Here is a 17,146-nt window from a genome sequence, read left to right as displayed (position 1 = left end):
GACCACAACTGTTTACTGCTACTTTATTTCAAATGTACATTTTTATTTTATGTACAAGAGAATCCTGGGAAAGGGACTAAGCTGAAAAGAAATGAATGAATGAATGAATAAATGAATAAATGAATGAATGAATGAATGAATGAATGAATGAATGAATGAAAATTCTAGTTGTACTTTGCTCCTAATATCATCAAATACAATATATTAGCGAAAATTATCCTTTAGATTGAACAGTGCAGCTTGACAGTACTGTAACAACGCCAAATTTAATGAATTTATATGGTGAATATAATAAAAGCTGCTTTATATATTTCATATAGTGGTAGGGACAAAATGTTGAAATAAATTTGCTTTTTTCCATTATTTTCCCATTAAAACAATATTCAGTACTGTATAAATGACACCTACAAATGTTCAAATATGAATTCATATTTTATTTATATATATTATATTATATTCACCAGATGGTTTTGAGTTGTTGTTTTTTTTAATATAAAAATGTACTTACATTTTAAAATCAAGAAATATTTTTCTGACAAGCAAAATGATTGTTTTGTTTTCAGAAATAAAAAAATTTATGTATTTTTTCCTAAAACAAGAAAAATAATCTGCAAGGGGGTGAGTAAAATAATGTTGTTTTAGGTTTGAAAATTATCAATTATTATGAAACTTATATATATATATATGGACTGCAAATAAACCAAAAATCCAAGTATAAAAAAGCTTTTTTTTTTTCATTTTCCTTCGGCTTAATCCCTTATTTATCAGGGGTCACCACAGCGGAATGAAAGTTTTACACACCGGATACCCTTCCAGCTACAACCCAGTACTGGGAAACACCCATATACACATTCACACACACACTCATACACTACGGCCAATTTTTGTTTGACCTAATTCACTTATTCAGCTTGTCTTTGGACTGTGTGGGGAAACTGGAGCACCTGGAGGAAACCCACACGAACACAGGGAGAACATGCAAACTCCACACAGAAATGCCAACTGACCCAGCCAGGACTCAAACCAGCAATCTTCTTGCTGTGAGGCAACAGTGCTAACCACTGAGCCATTGTGTCGCTCTGAAAAGCATTTTTCCCCAGTGCAAATGTAAAATAACCCTGTATAGTCTTCATCCTAAAAGTAATTAAATAAAATTAATTGTTTTTACACTTCCAAATCCATAATTTCTTGTAGCAAAATGATTTAAACTCCCTTAAAAAGCTCAGTCACAGGCCTGAAAAACGCATGCTAATGATAATTTCACTCTATTATGGTTAAAATCTGCAAAGACTCAACAAATCACGTGTGTTCTGTGGCTGCTAGTCAACTGGGCTTAACATACAGTAATACATCATGCACACATTGTGACATCGATGCTGAAACAATACATTGTGCAGCCCTAATACGAACTTATATATGAAGCGTGCTCATTTGAACTCACCCGCTCAACACACCCAACACAAGATTGAGAACGAAGAAGGATCCAAAGATGACCAGACTGACAAAGTAAACCCATGGTAGCTCAAAGCCAATTGCATCATTCATCTGCACAAATAAACACAAAGACAAACATAATTGTATCTGTGTCACACACAATTCACTCAACTATAGAATCTTTAGTAGAAGAAATCCATTATTAGCTAAAATTAAGGTTACAGTCAATGGCTACTAGCACACTTGCAGTAAAATGAATAACATTTGCATATAATGTTAACTATATAACATAAACTTCAGTTATTCATAAAATTAGTAAATAATAATTAATAAAATTAGTTTCAGCTTAAAGTCTTCTTTAACGTTCTACTAAAGAAAAACAGTCGCAATCTATGAAAACACTGCATACAGTAGCTTACCCAGTACAAGACGTCTGTCCAGCCCTCCATTGTGATGCACTGGAATACTGTTAACATGGCAAAGAAGAAGTTATCAAAGTTTGTGATGCCACCGTTCGGCCCTTCCCACTTTCCCCTGCACTCAGAGCCATTGACATAACACTGGCGACCATGACCCGCAAACGCACAGGGCAGAGGATCATCATCTGCATAATTATCTAAGAAACAGAAGAGAGAGGCAGATGGAGAATGACAGAGAATGACAAAAGACATATATTCATCTTTTATGTGAGTGTGTGCGGTTACCTGTGCCTATAAAAAAGCAGGTGCGATGCATTCGTCCTATGAAGAGCTCCAGTCCAATGATGGCGTAGATGATGATGACAAAGAGGACAAGCAAAGAAATGTGCAACAGGGGAACCATCGCCTTCATGATGGAGTTTAACACAATCTGTAGGCCTGCAAACACACACACAGACACACACACACACAGAGAAAGCACAGAAATAATGGCTTTTATATTGGTGCACAATCTGTAACACAAAACCAATATTTTGTGGAAATTAGGAAACTTTTTTTGGTCAAAAGTCTTGCCTATCCAAGTTTTAGGAACAACAAATAAAAACTTGACTTCTAGTTGATCATTTGGTATCAGAAGTGACTTATATGAAAAGTAAAGGCCTCTAGATTAATCTAACTTTACGAAATTATAATATGATCATGTCTTGATTTTTATTTATTTAATTAGGACAGTAAGGTCTGACTTTGCTCGTACAAAAGTCTTGTCACTTAATAGAAAAAATGTACAGTATAGAATATAAAGTCTATGACTTAGGCGAGGCAGTGGCGCAGTAGGTAGTGCTGTCGCCTCACAGCAAGAAGGTCGCTGGTTCAAACCTCGGCTCAGTTGGCGTTTCTGTGTGGAGTTTGCATGTTCTCCCTGCCTTCGCGTGGGTTTCCTCCGGGTGCTCCGGTTTCCCCCACAGTCCAAAGACATGCGGTACAGGTGAATTGGGTAGGCTAAATTGTCCGTAGTGTGTGTGTGAATGTGTGTGGATGTTTCCCAGAGATGGGTTGCGGCTGGAAGGGCATTCGCTGCGTAAAAAACTTGCTGAATAAGTTGGTGGTTCATTCCGCTGTGGCGACCCCTGATTAATAAAGGGACTAAGCCAACAAGAAAATGAATGAATGAATGTATATGACTCTCATGAGCTTGAAAGACTGCATCCATACATCTCTGCAATAACTCAAATAACTGATTAATAAAGTCATCTGGAATGGCAAAGAAAGTGTTCTTGCAGGACTCCCAGAGTTCATCAAGATTCTTTGGATTCATCTTCAATGCCTCCTCCTTCATCTTACCCCAGACATGCTCAATAATGTTCATGTTCATGTTCTGGGCTGCAATCCTGGAGCACTTTGACCTTCTTTGCTTTCAGGAACTTTGATGTGGAGGCTGAAGTATGAGAAGGAGCGCTATCCTGCTGAAGAATTTGCCCTCCTCTCCTGTGGTTTGTAATGGGCAGCACAAATGTCTTGATACCTCAGGCTGTTGATGTTGCCATCCACTCTGCAGATCTCTTGCACACTTCCATACTAAATGTAACCCTGAACCATGATTTTTCCTTTATCAAACTTAACTGATATCTGTGAGAATCTTGAGTTCACGCAGGTTTCAATAGATCTTCTGCAGTATTTGTGATGATTGGGGTGCAGTTCAACAGATGATTCACTGGAAAAATCTACCTTCTGCCACTTTTCCAAATGATCAACTAGAAATCAAGTTATTATTTGTTGCTCTTACAACTGGGATTGACAACAAGACTTCAGGTAGAGTAGATAGATTGTCACCTTAGAATTATAAGGTTCTATCTGACATTTTTGTCAAAATTGAGTTATTGACATATTCTTATTAAATGACAACCTATTTGCATTATGGGATGTTTTTTACAAGTTGTTTACATTTTTATACTTTTTATTTAAAAAAAACACATACTGTTTGCTATATGGAATGCAAAAACTTTGAAGCTCAATATCTCAAAATCATTAAGAACGCAGATAGAACCTTATAATTGCAAGGCGGTAAGATATTTGCATCTTTCCATTTCCAAATTTAAATAAACTATTTAAATTAATACTTTTATGATTGCAAAAATACATAATCAAAGTAAATCGAGATGTTTAAAAAAGTAATCATTTGGAAACAATTCAAAGTAATTGATAGTTAAGCTTTTTCCAGGTCATTGGGATCAGAATAAGTACAGTATGTCAGGGTTAAAACATTTTTAAAGACGCAACTAATACATTTAATAAGCAAGAATGCATTAAACTAATTCAACCAGACTGGTTTCAATTTCAAATAAATGCAGTTAATTTGACCTTTCTGTACATCAAAAATGATGTAAAAATGCATTCCATTTTATTTGTGCATTTGTGAAATTCTTTGATGAAGTGAGAGTTCATATAAACAAAATGCTGCAATATATTTTCATTGTCACTTTTGAAAAATAAATATATATTGTTTTACAAAAAGAACAGTGGTATAATTTTAGCTTTTAGTAAAAAACTATATAAATTGAATAATCTTTTGTCTTTTTTTAATCAATGACACAATCAGAAAACACAAATTCATCAATTGTCATCAATTTTACATTTACATTTAATCATTAAGCAGACGCTTTTATCCAAAGCGACTAACAAAATACTTTTGTAATTTTGTAAGCATTTCGCTTAAATGAGACTCACTGTGTTATGATCACCAGCAATCAAGCGGCTTCCAGCCACTAGTGAATGCACAGATCGCATAGAACAATAAATCCCCCATTTTATGGACTGCAAGATCCAGTCATGCACTGCACACACACACCGGTTCCTAATACTGTCTGATTGCAAACACTCGCAGCTGAAGCTGCTCATGGACTGATTACAGAACTATTCAAACAGCACATGCAAACACACACACACACACACACACACACACATCAGTGCTAAGTCTTGTTAAACAGTTTTATAAACATTACGATGCGTTTTCCTTGCCTTGCTTTGCTGTGTTTTTGACACTCGCCTTGTTTGTTTGTTTATGTTGTCTGCTGCCTGCCTTTTGACCATCCGTCTGTTTACTGACCATGACTCTAGATTGCCTGAATACATCAGTTTGCTTCTGTGTTAACCATTGCTTGCCTGACCATCTCTGTTTAATAAGCCTGCGTTTGAAACTGCACTTCCGTGTCCCCCTTCACATAACAGACTGACTAATTGCTTAACTGACACCACAATCGATTTACTGTAATAAATACAACATCAGCCACATAACTGAACAGAGCATTGGCAAAGAGTAAGGAATTTTTGTGTGTGTTTTCCAGTAAATGTAACGTGTCCTCGTTCAATGTCATCTCGTCTCACTGGGAAAACAGGAAGGATTAACGTCCAGGCAAGCACATGAGGGCTAGATACCATCATACAAGCCGACGGGCAGAAAAGAGCCTCACCAAAGCTTCAAAAAGTACTGCGATAAAGTCAATGGTTACCCTATATTACAAGACACACAACATTTACAAGATACACAGCACCTTCACCACCTTTTACCAGTTTTTGTACTGAGCTCTGTTGTACAGTAGTTAATAGAATTGTGTTTTCAGCACCACGGACAGCACCGTGTGAAGCTAACATAGTACTATTGTAAAGCCACATGCAATCAATGGCCATATAGTTAACCAGTCAGGGATTCAAAGCCTTGTTACTCTAATGTAAAAACAGTGTAAAACTACTGCAAATGTGTCAAAAGATGCTCAATGATGTTCAGAATATACCACATCTATTGAAATAATATTATAATTCAACACTGATTACACACAATCTCATTACTCTATACAAAATCCCCATTATGGTTTTCTCTCTCTTATTATACATCTACAAGATGAAACAGCATTGTTGAATTGCAATCTTCAGCAGATTAAACCAGAGCATATTTCTCAAATGTTTTATTTTTATTTTTATTAGAAACACAAACTTACTGGGCACTCCTGAAACCAGTCGGAGGGGTCGTAAAACTCTGAAGGCTCTGAGGGCTTTGACATCCAGACCTCCAGGTTTCCCTGGCGTGTGGGAAGTCGTTTCACCGGATTTGTGAGTAACAGTTTCTAATACCACACTGAACAACCTGCAAAACACAAATTAGTTTAGTCTGATTGCTAAAATTGATTCTTACTTTTATTTTTAGCGACTCAAACCCAAAAAACTTAACTAGTGAAGTCAGATTAATAAACAATTTACTCTTATTAGTTTTTTTGTGAATAATGTAGAATTAGCACAACCAGTCTAGTCTAGATTCATGATTCAGGGTCATTTTGGTGTAAATCAAACACAATAAACATAACAGGGGAATTGAGATGAATTAATAAATGACTCTTACAAGATTTTTTATTGAATCAAACACAAATAACATACCCTGTGAAGTCAGATTCATGAACAAAGGACTCTTACATGTTGATTTTTGTGTGAAATTATACACAAACAGCATAACCAATGTAGTAGTCTGACTCATGAACAAATAACTCTTAAAAGTTGCACTTTAGTGTAGCAAACCCAAATAGCATATGAAGTCAGATTCATGAACCAATGGTTCTTACCGGTTTTATTTATGAATCAAACACAAATAGCAAAACCATTGAAGTCAGATTCATAAATATATTAATCTTACAAGTAGTTTTTAATTTTTTTTTTATATGAATCAAATACAGTTTGCATGTGCAACATTTGCAATTTGCAATACAACAGCATGGCTAGTGCAGTCTGAACAAATTACTCTATGGAGCCTGTTATTTTTAGGGAGTCAAAAACATCTAGCGTGAGTAGTGTGTACTATTGAAAATAGCTGTTATTTACGTCAAAATTTTAACAGTATAAACCTGCTGTATTTAAAAGCAGTATGTTGCTGTTTTTTTACAGTTGATGAAATGATGTAGACAAAATTCAACATTATTTTACCATATTTATTTTACTAAGGCAAAAAAAAAAAAAAAAAAAACAGTAATTAACAGTACTTTTGAGCAGAAAATGTCAGCCATCGCATGTGGATTTCCATCCATCTTTTTACTGTTACTTATGTAAATGCATCTTTGTTTTGCTCCTTTTACACAAAATAAACGTCTGTGATTGGAAATAGGCTAACTGGTACTGATATTGTAACTGTGTGTTTTTTTGTCTATTTTAGTGCTGAATCTGACAATATGCAAACTGTATCTGTTTTGTAGTTTGATTCCTAAATAATTGCCATTCAAGAAATTAGTTCTTGTAAGATAATCAAAAGCATTTGTCATTCTTCTGTGAATTACTCTTATTTGCCTGTTCTTTTAAATGAATCAAAAACAGACAACTGGATGATTCCCAAATGAATCAAGAAGGATCTTTGTGTAAATAAATAAATACTGCATCAATCATGTAGTCCGACCTGACTCGAAAACTTATGGTATGGTCAATAAAGTTTGATTTGCAAAGGAATGACTGTTTTTAGCCATTTATTTATTTGAACAAAATAAAACAAAACAAAACAAAAAACTAAATAAAACAAAACAGTGTAGTCTAAACAAAACAAAACAGAACAGCACATACTGTAACAGAACAGCACAGAACAGAACAGAACATTAAACAAAACAATACAGTGTAGTGCAAACAAAACAAAACAAGACAAAAAAACAGAACAGAACAGAACAGAACAAAAACAAAATTAAAAAAGCAAAACAAATGAATCAAAACAAAAAACAAAAAACAAAACAAAACAAAACACGAAACGTAACAAAACAAAGCAAAGCAAAGCAAAGCAAAACAAAACAAAACAAAACAAAACAAAACAAAACAAAACAAAACAAAACAAAACAAAACAAAACAAAACAAAACAAAACAAAACAAAACAAAACAAAACAAAACAAAACAAAACAAAACAGTGGAGTCTAAATAAAACAAGACAAGACAAAAACAAAACAGAACAGAACAAAAACAAAATTAAAAAAAACAAAAAACAGAACAAAAAACAAAACAAATGAAACAAAACAAAAAAACAAAAAACAAAACACGAAACGTAACAAAGCAAAACAAAGCAAAGCAAAGCAAAGCAAAGACAGAACAAAACAGTGTAGTCTAAACAAAACAAGACAAGACAAAAAACAAAACAGAACAGAACAGAACAGAACAAAACAAAATCAAAATAAAAAACAAAAATCAAAACAAAAAACAAAACAGAACAAAAAACAAAACAAAACAAAACACAAAACAAAAAGTAGTGTAGTACTGTTGTACAAATGACTCTTATGAGCTGAATCTTTGCTAAAACATAGTTTAACAGTAGTTTGATTTTTGAATCACTGCCTCTCATGAGTTTTTTTTTTTTTTTTTTAGTGAATCAAATAAACAGAGTAAGACGAGTGTAGTCCAATTCGCAAACAAATAACTTTTATGAGCCAGTTCTTTTTAGGGATACTAAAAATTAATTTATGACTAATTTATGAGCATGTTCTGTTGTGTGGCATAATTGATCTGACTGCCATTCAAAATGACTCAAACAAACCAGTTCTTTACAGTGATTCCAAATTATCCCGTGTGACTAGCATATTTCAATTGCCAAACAAATAGCGTGAAGCGTTTTGGAAACTGACCGGGCCTAATATTCATGGCACTCATCCCAGATATCTTTTGTGATTTCATGCACACACATGCACACACAAATACTCTTAGGATGGACTCAGTATTAGAAGCATCAGGAATATGATGCGCAATGCTGTCTGTTGGGAACATATCCAGTATGTCTGTGTGTGAGCTTCACGAAATCTCTAATCAATACTAAAAACAGCTCTCAAAATTATACTCAAAAAGGATGCTAAATGCCAAAAACAGCCATCTTCCTTCAGATAATTAACCATCACTTTGACCAACTGGCCATTAGTGACCCCAGAACAGCTGTTTAGTCCCATTTCGACAGAACAGGCAGTGCTCTGGGGACATTCACTCTTTAAATACACTCATTGGTGGAAGAAAATGAGTTTAAAACTGGCACCACACTGATGAAGGATTGACTTTTTTTTAGAGGATCAAATGCATATTTACACTTCCCACATACGCACACATTCTGGTGTGTGAAATCAAGGATAGCAGCTAGTCTCTGTAGGTCAGATTAAGGCACGCAGAGCAAGCGATCGAGCTGGAGAGAGGATTGACAGCCAGATCTGACCAGATAATCCACGAGCGAAATAGGGAAAATGAACCGGGTAAAGAGAACAGCAGGACAACAGCAGAATTTTGAATAAGAGCAATGATGTTGGCTATTGAACAACCTGAATAAAAATTAACTATGGACATTTAAATGCAAGTGAATCATAGGTGACGAGGCTGTGATGTGATTTTGGGTTATTATGAGTCAGTTTAAAATGATGGTAGACAAATAACATGGGATGGGTGATGATGATGGTGTCTTACCCTACAATGACGATGACGAAATCTAGTAAATTCCAGCCGTTGCGGATGTATGAGCTGGGATGCATGACGAGGCCGTACGCCAGGATCTTCAGAAATGTTTCAATAGTGAAGATAATCAGAAAAACATATTCAACTTGTTCCTGAAAAGATAAACAAGAACAAGAAAAATGGTCAAAAACATGAAAGGATAAAGGGATTGTTCACGCAATACTGAATACTCTGAATATACTGTGATCATTTAATCACCAGCTTCCTTATTTTGAAGAAAGCTGGAAAGCAGCAGTCTTTGACCCGCAGTGTTTGTTTTTACTACTTTGAAAGTTAATAGTTACTGGAGTTCAGCCTTGAGCACCAGAGACGGTTGTTTCCTCTTTTACATATAAATCCAATGAGTGTGAAACTCAGAAAAGAGGCCAATCAGAACACAAAGCAGACTGTTGCGTGACTCACATGGCATGCCCTCATCATCTGCATGTACTTTAGGTCATTCATCCGGTCCTAACAAGCAGCAACGTCATCAGAAGAACACAGATTGAAATGTTGCTCTGGGATCATTAATATGCACACCTTGGGCTGCATTTGATAAGCAACAACGTTTTTAGTGACACAAAGTGGGACTTAAATTTTTAAACGAGAGCCACAGACCGTTTACTTTGCGTCACTGAGTAATGAGATTGCACAAGACATGTTCAAACTCATGTCAAGACGCAAAATGCAGTATTTACAAATTATAAATGTGTGTGTGTGTCTGTCAGAAGTGCACGTTAGAGCAGAGCTCATTAATATTCACGACCAATCCAAATATGGTCAATTATGGAACTTCTGATTGTAGGGGTATTTCATGGAGTAATAAATAAGCATATAAAAACGATTCTGAAGGTTTTCTTTTACTTACCTACTGTAAGCATATACCTACCTTGCAGATATCAGAAAACAATTTTACTTATTGAACCAATGCAGTACATGGCACCTTTAAATTAATCTGTGATAAAAATTTTCCCATTTTAATGAGTTCATAGTGTCAGTATTGGAATTTATTTGTCCTAAAGGTCCTGAGTGCAAGCAAAATTTGTGCTATTTTACAAGTGTGAAACAGGTTTGTTTTACAATTATTTATTTTTTTTGGCAAATGTTATTCTGTTTAAATTAAAGCCAAAATCACAAAAAAACTAAATATGTTAAATGAACTAAACAATAATCTAAAGTATGAACAGTAATAATACAGTCACAAACCAAGAAACATTAACAATAAAAAATCATTTAAAATCCATATTTTACAGCAGACGCAATAGAAATGCTAATGATATTTCAGCAAAAAACAACTAAGGCTCTATATTTAGTTGTACATGTGTAGGGGTGTTAACTGGAATGACCCCGTGACCTGTTCACAACAAAGAAGGTCAGACTTGAGCTGGAACTGGACTTCAAAATGGGGAATCTGTAAGCATTTCAAAGGATTACTAATCTGTCATCCTCTTTTTTTTTTTAGGTCCCTCCTCCCGCTGTTTTACCGCTGCTGGCGTATGACAACAGCCAGTGCACACACATACAGTCTCCATATAAACAAACATAACAGAGAGAAACAGCCAACTATCGGCAAAACATCCACACACCATCTGCGTAAGACCGTGACCGAGGTAGAAGGACAATACCATATGGACAATAGCAACCGCACTCGCACACACTGCTGTACTTGATTTGATGTAAAGTGGCATTCAGCATAAACTTCCATTTGCGGGACCGTATGTCTCTGTCTGAAGTGTGCAGGAGGCTTTTGCACACTGACAGGAACAGAATGTTCATCATGAACTATATCTAAAGCTCTCCAGCTGAATATTCCCTACTTTGAACAAGCAGAGAGATGATGGCAAAAAAAAAAATTTATTCGTTAAGCATTACATTATTAATTAACATTTTAATTAAATTAGTAGGGCTGGGAAGGTTATTAGTATAATAAATATGAAATTTAGAATGGCGTACAAAAATATTTTTTATTGTTATAGGATAATAATAATTAAAATAATAATAATAATAGTAATAATTTCTATAAAATAAAAAAATATATTAACATAAATGTATATATTTTTTATAGAATTAAATATTATTATTGTTATTATTATTATTATTATTATTATTATTATTTTTACCCTATTGACCTTATTCTAAAATGCGGAACTGTGCCTGATTGTTTTGGAACTTCCGATTCAGTTGCCTATGGAAGAAATGACTAGGAATAATAAACATCAGAAAACGGTCAAACTACTTGCTCTACAAACAAATGTTTGCATGACTATACAGACCAAGTAGCATAATATACGAAAATATCAGTTTGCAACATCAAACAGCGAAACAAGAAGTTTTTAGTGTCTAAAAATGAATGGAATTGAATGAGACCGGAAGTATCAAGCCAAAAAGATTTAAATGGCTGCATCCGCTTGTCAGCGAAGAAGAAGGTGAATAACAATCAAAAATATTTTTGTACTCCATTCATATTCTAAATTTCCAGCCCTGCTAATTTAATTAATGTGAAAATTAACAATTAATGCTTAATGAATTTTACATTTTTTCCAATCATCTCTCTGCTTATATGTATGTTTGAATTGCGTTGGGTTAGTGAACAAAACAACAACAACAACAACAACAACAACAACAATATTTTATTCTACAAAAAAAAAAATATATATATATTTATATACACACACACACACATACATGTGTTTATATGTATTTTTCAGGTAGGTCAGTGAACAAACACAATAATAATAATAATAATAATAATAATAAAAAATAATAATAATCATAATAATCATAATAATAATGATGATGATGATAATAATAATAATGATCACAATAATATTAATATTTTTTGTTTTTGGATTTTTGCCTGTAGGCCAGCGAATGAATTTAGGTCAATGAGTTGGAAACAAATTATGTTTTGACTCTTAAAGTCACTTTCCATCGATTCATACTTTTCTCATCTGCCACAATAGTGTACCATCTTTGAATTATTCTCATTTAAGGGCTTTTCTCAGCATATACTGTTGCATACAGTTAAATCAATTAATTAATTACAACTCAGGCAATTATTTCAATTACAAATCCCAATCGATTGACAGCTCTACTAATTAGACCTTCAGTCCCTTTGAGGAATAAATGAAGACAACTGAAACCAAGATGATGGACAGTAAAATAAAACAAACAATATGACAGAGGGAAAGAAAAGAGAGACTGACAGCAAACACACACACACTCATTAAATACATGCCCCATCCTTTGCACCTGGAATACAGGATGTGGCTTTAAGCATCAGAACAAAGATGGAGAGAGAGAGAGAGAAAGAGAGTGAGTGAGGCAGAGAGAGAGAGAGAGAGAGAGAGAGAGAGGGATGGGATGATGGGGGAAGGGTGATGAGAGACAGGGGAGGAAGAGTAAAGCTGCTTATCAGGACCAAGAGCATTTAGAGCAGTCAAACGAACAGGCAGCGACAATCTCTCCCCTGACCACCACTGTCTCTACTCTCGCTGACTTCGGAACTCTCACATTCGCTTTCTATTTCACATCACTCTTGTTATTCTCCAAAATCTTGAACACAGGTGGACTTGACTGAAATTGCATTGTGAGCGCAAATGTAACATGCTTGGCTTATTTATTAACATTACATTATTTCTTTATAAAGCTCACTACAGTATCCATGTATGGTTTCATTAGGCCCTTTTGCTGCGGTGAACAATCTTTAAAAGGTCTATATGTAGAGTGGACCCTTTTCACCAGAGGATGATGACACATTCATTGGTCATCAGTAGTGATGTTGCAAGATGCATATCCCATGAGACAAAACCAGACTTTTTACTCCTTAATAATTAATTCACTTGGGTGTTAAAAGCACAAGAACCAATTTGTAACTAGGCTCTGACTCTGAATCAGCCTTGGAGTTGATGACTAGTCACACCCCTTGTAATCAGTATCTTAAATCCTTATAAGTTTTAATGTTTAGATTGTTTCTTTCATACATTTATTCTTTTTTTTTTTGGCTTAGTCCCGTTTTTAAATAAGGGGTCACCACAGCGGATGCCGTTCCAGCTGCAACCCATCACTGGAAAACATCCATACACTCTTACATTCACACACTACAGCCAATTTAGCTTTGGACTTGTGGGGGAAACCGGACCACCCGGAGGAAACCCACATGAACGCGAGAAGAACATGCAAACTCCACACAGAACTGCCAAATGACTCAGCCGGGGCTCAAATCAACAACCTTCTTGCTGTGAGGCAACTGTGCTACCCACTGCACCACTGTGACGCCCTAGATTTTTTTAATTCATTCATTTTCTTTTCGGCTTAATCCCTTTATTAATCTGGGGTCACAACAGCGAAATGAACTGGCAACTTATCCAGCAAATGTTTCACGCAGCGGATGTCTTCCAGCTGCAACCCATCACTGGGAAACATCCATACACACTCACACACACATACACTATGGTAAATTTAGCCTTCCCAATTCACCTATACCACATGTCTTTAGACTGTGGGGGACACCGGAGCACCCAGAGGAAACCCATGTGAACACAGGGAGAACATGCAAACTCCACACAGAAAAACCAACTGACTCAGCCAAGGCTCCAACCAGCGATCTACTTGCTGTGAGTCGATCGTGCTACCCACTGATCAGATTCCTTCTTGCATTATATTCAACATTATAAGCTAGAGTAGTTACACTAACACTTTGTGTTAGCTATGAAAGAAAAAAACTATCAAATGCTTGCTGTAATCATAACTCTAAAATGCGATATGATCATTTAAATGATGCCTTATAAATACAGTATGTAACACTTTCAACACCAAGTGTGCATGAGCAATGAACATAAAATGTGAAGACTTGTGCGACCGCCTTTACACTTCTCTCCTAACCTCGTAAATATAATTGGCTGGATCATAGAAAAGCTTAATTAAGGCAGTATGTAGGGTTGAATCGAAATTGTGATCTTTTTAGATTAGTCGTGCAGCCCTAATTACCAGTTTCACCATTTTTTTTCTTTTATTATTTGAGCAAATAGAAATGCACAGAATGTATTTGTGGCACTCTAACCATTCACTGCTCTATAAGTTTACCCAACTATGACAACTTCTGCTGAGAAGCCGAAAATGTGAAAAAGGTCTATTCTGAAACCCTTGTCATTAGCAATAGCGGTGGCCATTAGGTGAACTGCAGACTAAAGCTAATTGCATGTGCTTCACTTAAACACACGTGTCTGAACATAATTCAGTGGCTTAATATACTCACAGCAAAGTTCTATTTGTTTTTTATTAGAAGTAAAAATAAGTTACCAGCAACAATACCTATGGCTGGTGTGACAACCTATAGCACAGCCAGACTCTTCCCAATCCCATCCTGCTCTCTCTTTCTCCAACTTAAATAAATAATAAAAGTTAAAAATAAATAATAAAAATAATAATAATGTGCCCAAAAATAAATCTTAAAAAAAGCAAAAGTAAAAGAAGTGGGAAATACATAGGCTCGAATTTACTGAAAACAAACATCCGGATGCTGTTCACACTAAAATAAATATGTAAGTTTAGTACCAACGTTTATCTCAAAGCATTATAAACAGAAGGAAAACGCCAGAAGCGAGAAAATGGCAGTTAAGAAAGCATCTGACTAGAGATGAGGAAATGTTTGCACCAGCTCTGCATTCCTTTAGCACTATGTCGACAGACAGGGATATTAACTCTGTTAGGATGATTTCATTATAAACTCTATTAATTACAGGCTGTATAGATCTGCTTATGTGTGAGAATATAGTTTTGATAAATCTTTTCTTTGCATGAGACATTGAAGAATAGCTTTTTAGGCATTATCCTGAACATTATAAGCATTCATTCCATAATAGAAGAAAAGTTCTCAAAATGTGTCTGTTTTATTCTTAATTGTCATTCACATACACATCAGTCAACAGGCTCTTTTTTTTTTTTACACATTTGGCATTAAAAAGCAATTAATGCCTAATTTTTGGACATATAAAGGCATAGTTCATATTTAGGCATCATTGACTCATTGGCATATACTAATATACATTAGTATATGACTTTCATTTTTCTGTGGAAAATTAAAATGGATATTTTGAGAAATGTGTTTTTAGTATTTACAGTGAAAAACTGTGAATTTTTGTTTGAGCACAATCTTTAAAATATTTAGTTGCCTGTTTTGCAGAACAAAGCAAAAAAGAGGGGTGGTCTATCCCTTTCATTTTAAGTCATTATTTCCAACAATGGAAATACAAATATGCATGCAATGACAAGAACTGCTTCTGATCGTGCCCAATGAGAAACACTGCTCTGGCAGAATACCCATAAGGCATTGCACTTGAATAATTTCATTATGTTTGTTTGGTTAAAGCTTGGGAACTAATGAAGACAAGCTCTTCAGAATTAAATAAAGTTTTAGCTCTCCTTGTTATTTTCATGATGTTTTGAAACAATAAATCATTATGGTGACCAGTGCTATATCCTTTGATAAAATGTTTTTTCATTCTTAATATCTTTTGTTTTTAAACTAAAAGAAACTTTCAGAGCGTCTAAAGCAGGGGTCACCAACCCTGTTCCTCCAGCATTCCGCTCCAATCCTGATCAAACATAACTGAACCAATTAATCAGAACCTGAAGCAGCTCTTGATAATTACAGACAGGTGTGTTTGGTCAGGGTTGCAACTGAAATCTGCAGGAAGAAAACAACTTTGGTGAGCAATGATCTAAAGAAAAGGTTTGCAAGCATTGAAAACGTCTTTTAAAACATACCTTTTCATATTATGACATAGTTTCCCTTGAAAGCACATGCCAACATTAATTTTAGCTGCCCAGCCAACTAAGTAAACTTCAAAGATCCCTGAAGCTATTTGCCTACAATTAAGGTTTGTTTTTAAGGATCATTTTTTCAACTTAACTGTCAAAGAAAGCTTCAAATTTTGTGTCATGACAAAGTACAAGCTTGCACTAAACATCAACACATATATCACTGCCTAAAACGCCCAGTTTTCTCTGTAAAGGCAAATCTCAGTCTGCAATTCAGCAAGCGAATATAACAACAACAACAACAACAAAAAAGCTGACTCTAGTAGAAAATCAGTAGTCATTTGTTCATTAGCCCATGCTACAGTGATCTCTGGGTTGCACATTCTGCAGTGTCTTTTCTCTTACATGTGAATGCATATTCCTCTCCTATTAAAGGGAAGTAAATGATGCTCTGATGGGACAGGCATGAGGCAATGCCCGAGGGGGGTCATGTCCAGGGTCCTGATCGTGTACAACTCGATGCGATCGTCTCCTCTCCTTCATTTCCACTCTTTCTCTTTCCGTTCCTCTCACACAAGCCTTAGGGGAGATCCCCTCCACCACAGAACTTCACAAAACGTCGAGCATTTCAGTACGATTGGGGCGCAGTCACACGCGCCTGTACACTCGAGATGACAGCGGGACAAACTCTGAGGCTCACATGGATGATTCGGTGAAAGTGCTAGTGTAGTTAAAGGATTTCTGGACTTAAGTGAAAGGTGTTTCATTTGGTCCGACCCCTACTGAGAAACAATAGCTGGCGGCGTTTGTCTTTCGTTTACGATTTCTCTCTCGTCTGAGTGACCTTTGCATGCCGAGGTGAAGCTGTGGTGCGCACAAGCTCATGCAAGCCTCGCATCGCTGCATGCCTCACTGCAGCGGTGGAGAAAAACGGCACTTTGTTTCCTCAATGCCACTAATGTGCAAGCAAATTAAAGCCCTGTAGTCTCAGACACAGGTGATAAGAAGACTTTATGGTAACAGGGATACAAGTGTAGGTGCTTAAAGTATAAGGGTTC

The 17,146-nt window shown here is 35.6% G+C and overlaps 1 protein-coding gene and 1 long non-coding RNA gene across 2 annotated transcripts in view; one reads left to right on the top strand and one right to left on the bottom strand.

Annotated features, from left to right (window-relative positions):
- The window catches only part of cacna1fb (calcium voltage-gated channel subunit alpha1 Fb), a 76,116-nt gene that overhangs the window by 42,211 nt on the left and 16,759 nt on the right, over positions 1-17,146 (bottom strand). The window contains exons 4-8 of the mRNA NM_001324496.1: positions 9,300-9,439; positions 5,846-5,991; positions 2,139-2,291; positions 1,854-2,050; positions 1,442-1,545 (exon numbers count right to left, since the gene is read on the bottom strand). Of these exons, the coding sequence (NP_001311425.1) occupies positions 1,442-1,545; positions 1,854-2,050; positions 2,139-2,291; positions 5,846-5,991; positions 9,300-9,439 (740 nt within the window). The remainder of the gene's footprint in view (positions 1-1,441; positions 1,546-1,853; positions 2,051-2,138; positions 2,292-5,845; positions 5,992-9,299; positions 9,440-17,146) is intronic.
- Positions 5,830-9,797, top strand: LOC147835580 (uncharacterized). The gene is made up of 3 exons (XR_015497919.1): positions 5,830-7,565; positions 7,652-7,960; positions 8,070-9,797. It is a non-coding gene; the product is annotated as an uncharacterized LOC147835580 (long non-coding RNA).

This window comes from Danio rerio, chromosome 8, assembly GCF_052040795.2.
Source record: "Danio rerio strain M-AB ecotype USA chromosome 8, GRCz13ab, whole genome shotgun sequence".
In the NCBI taxonomy this organism is placed as follows: Eukaryota; Metazoa; Chordata; class Actinopteri; order Cypriniformes; family Danionidae; genus Danio; species Danio rerio.
The sequence above is the reverse complement of the archived record's forward strand: the minus strand, read 5'-3'. Positions and strand labels throughout refer to the sequence as shown.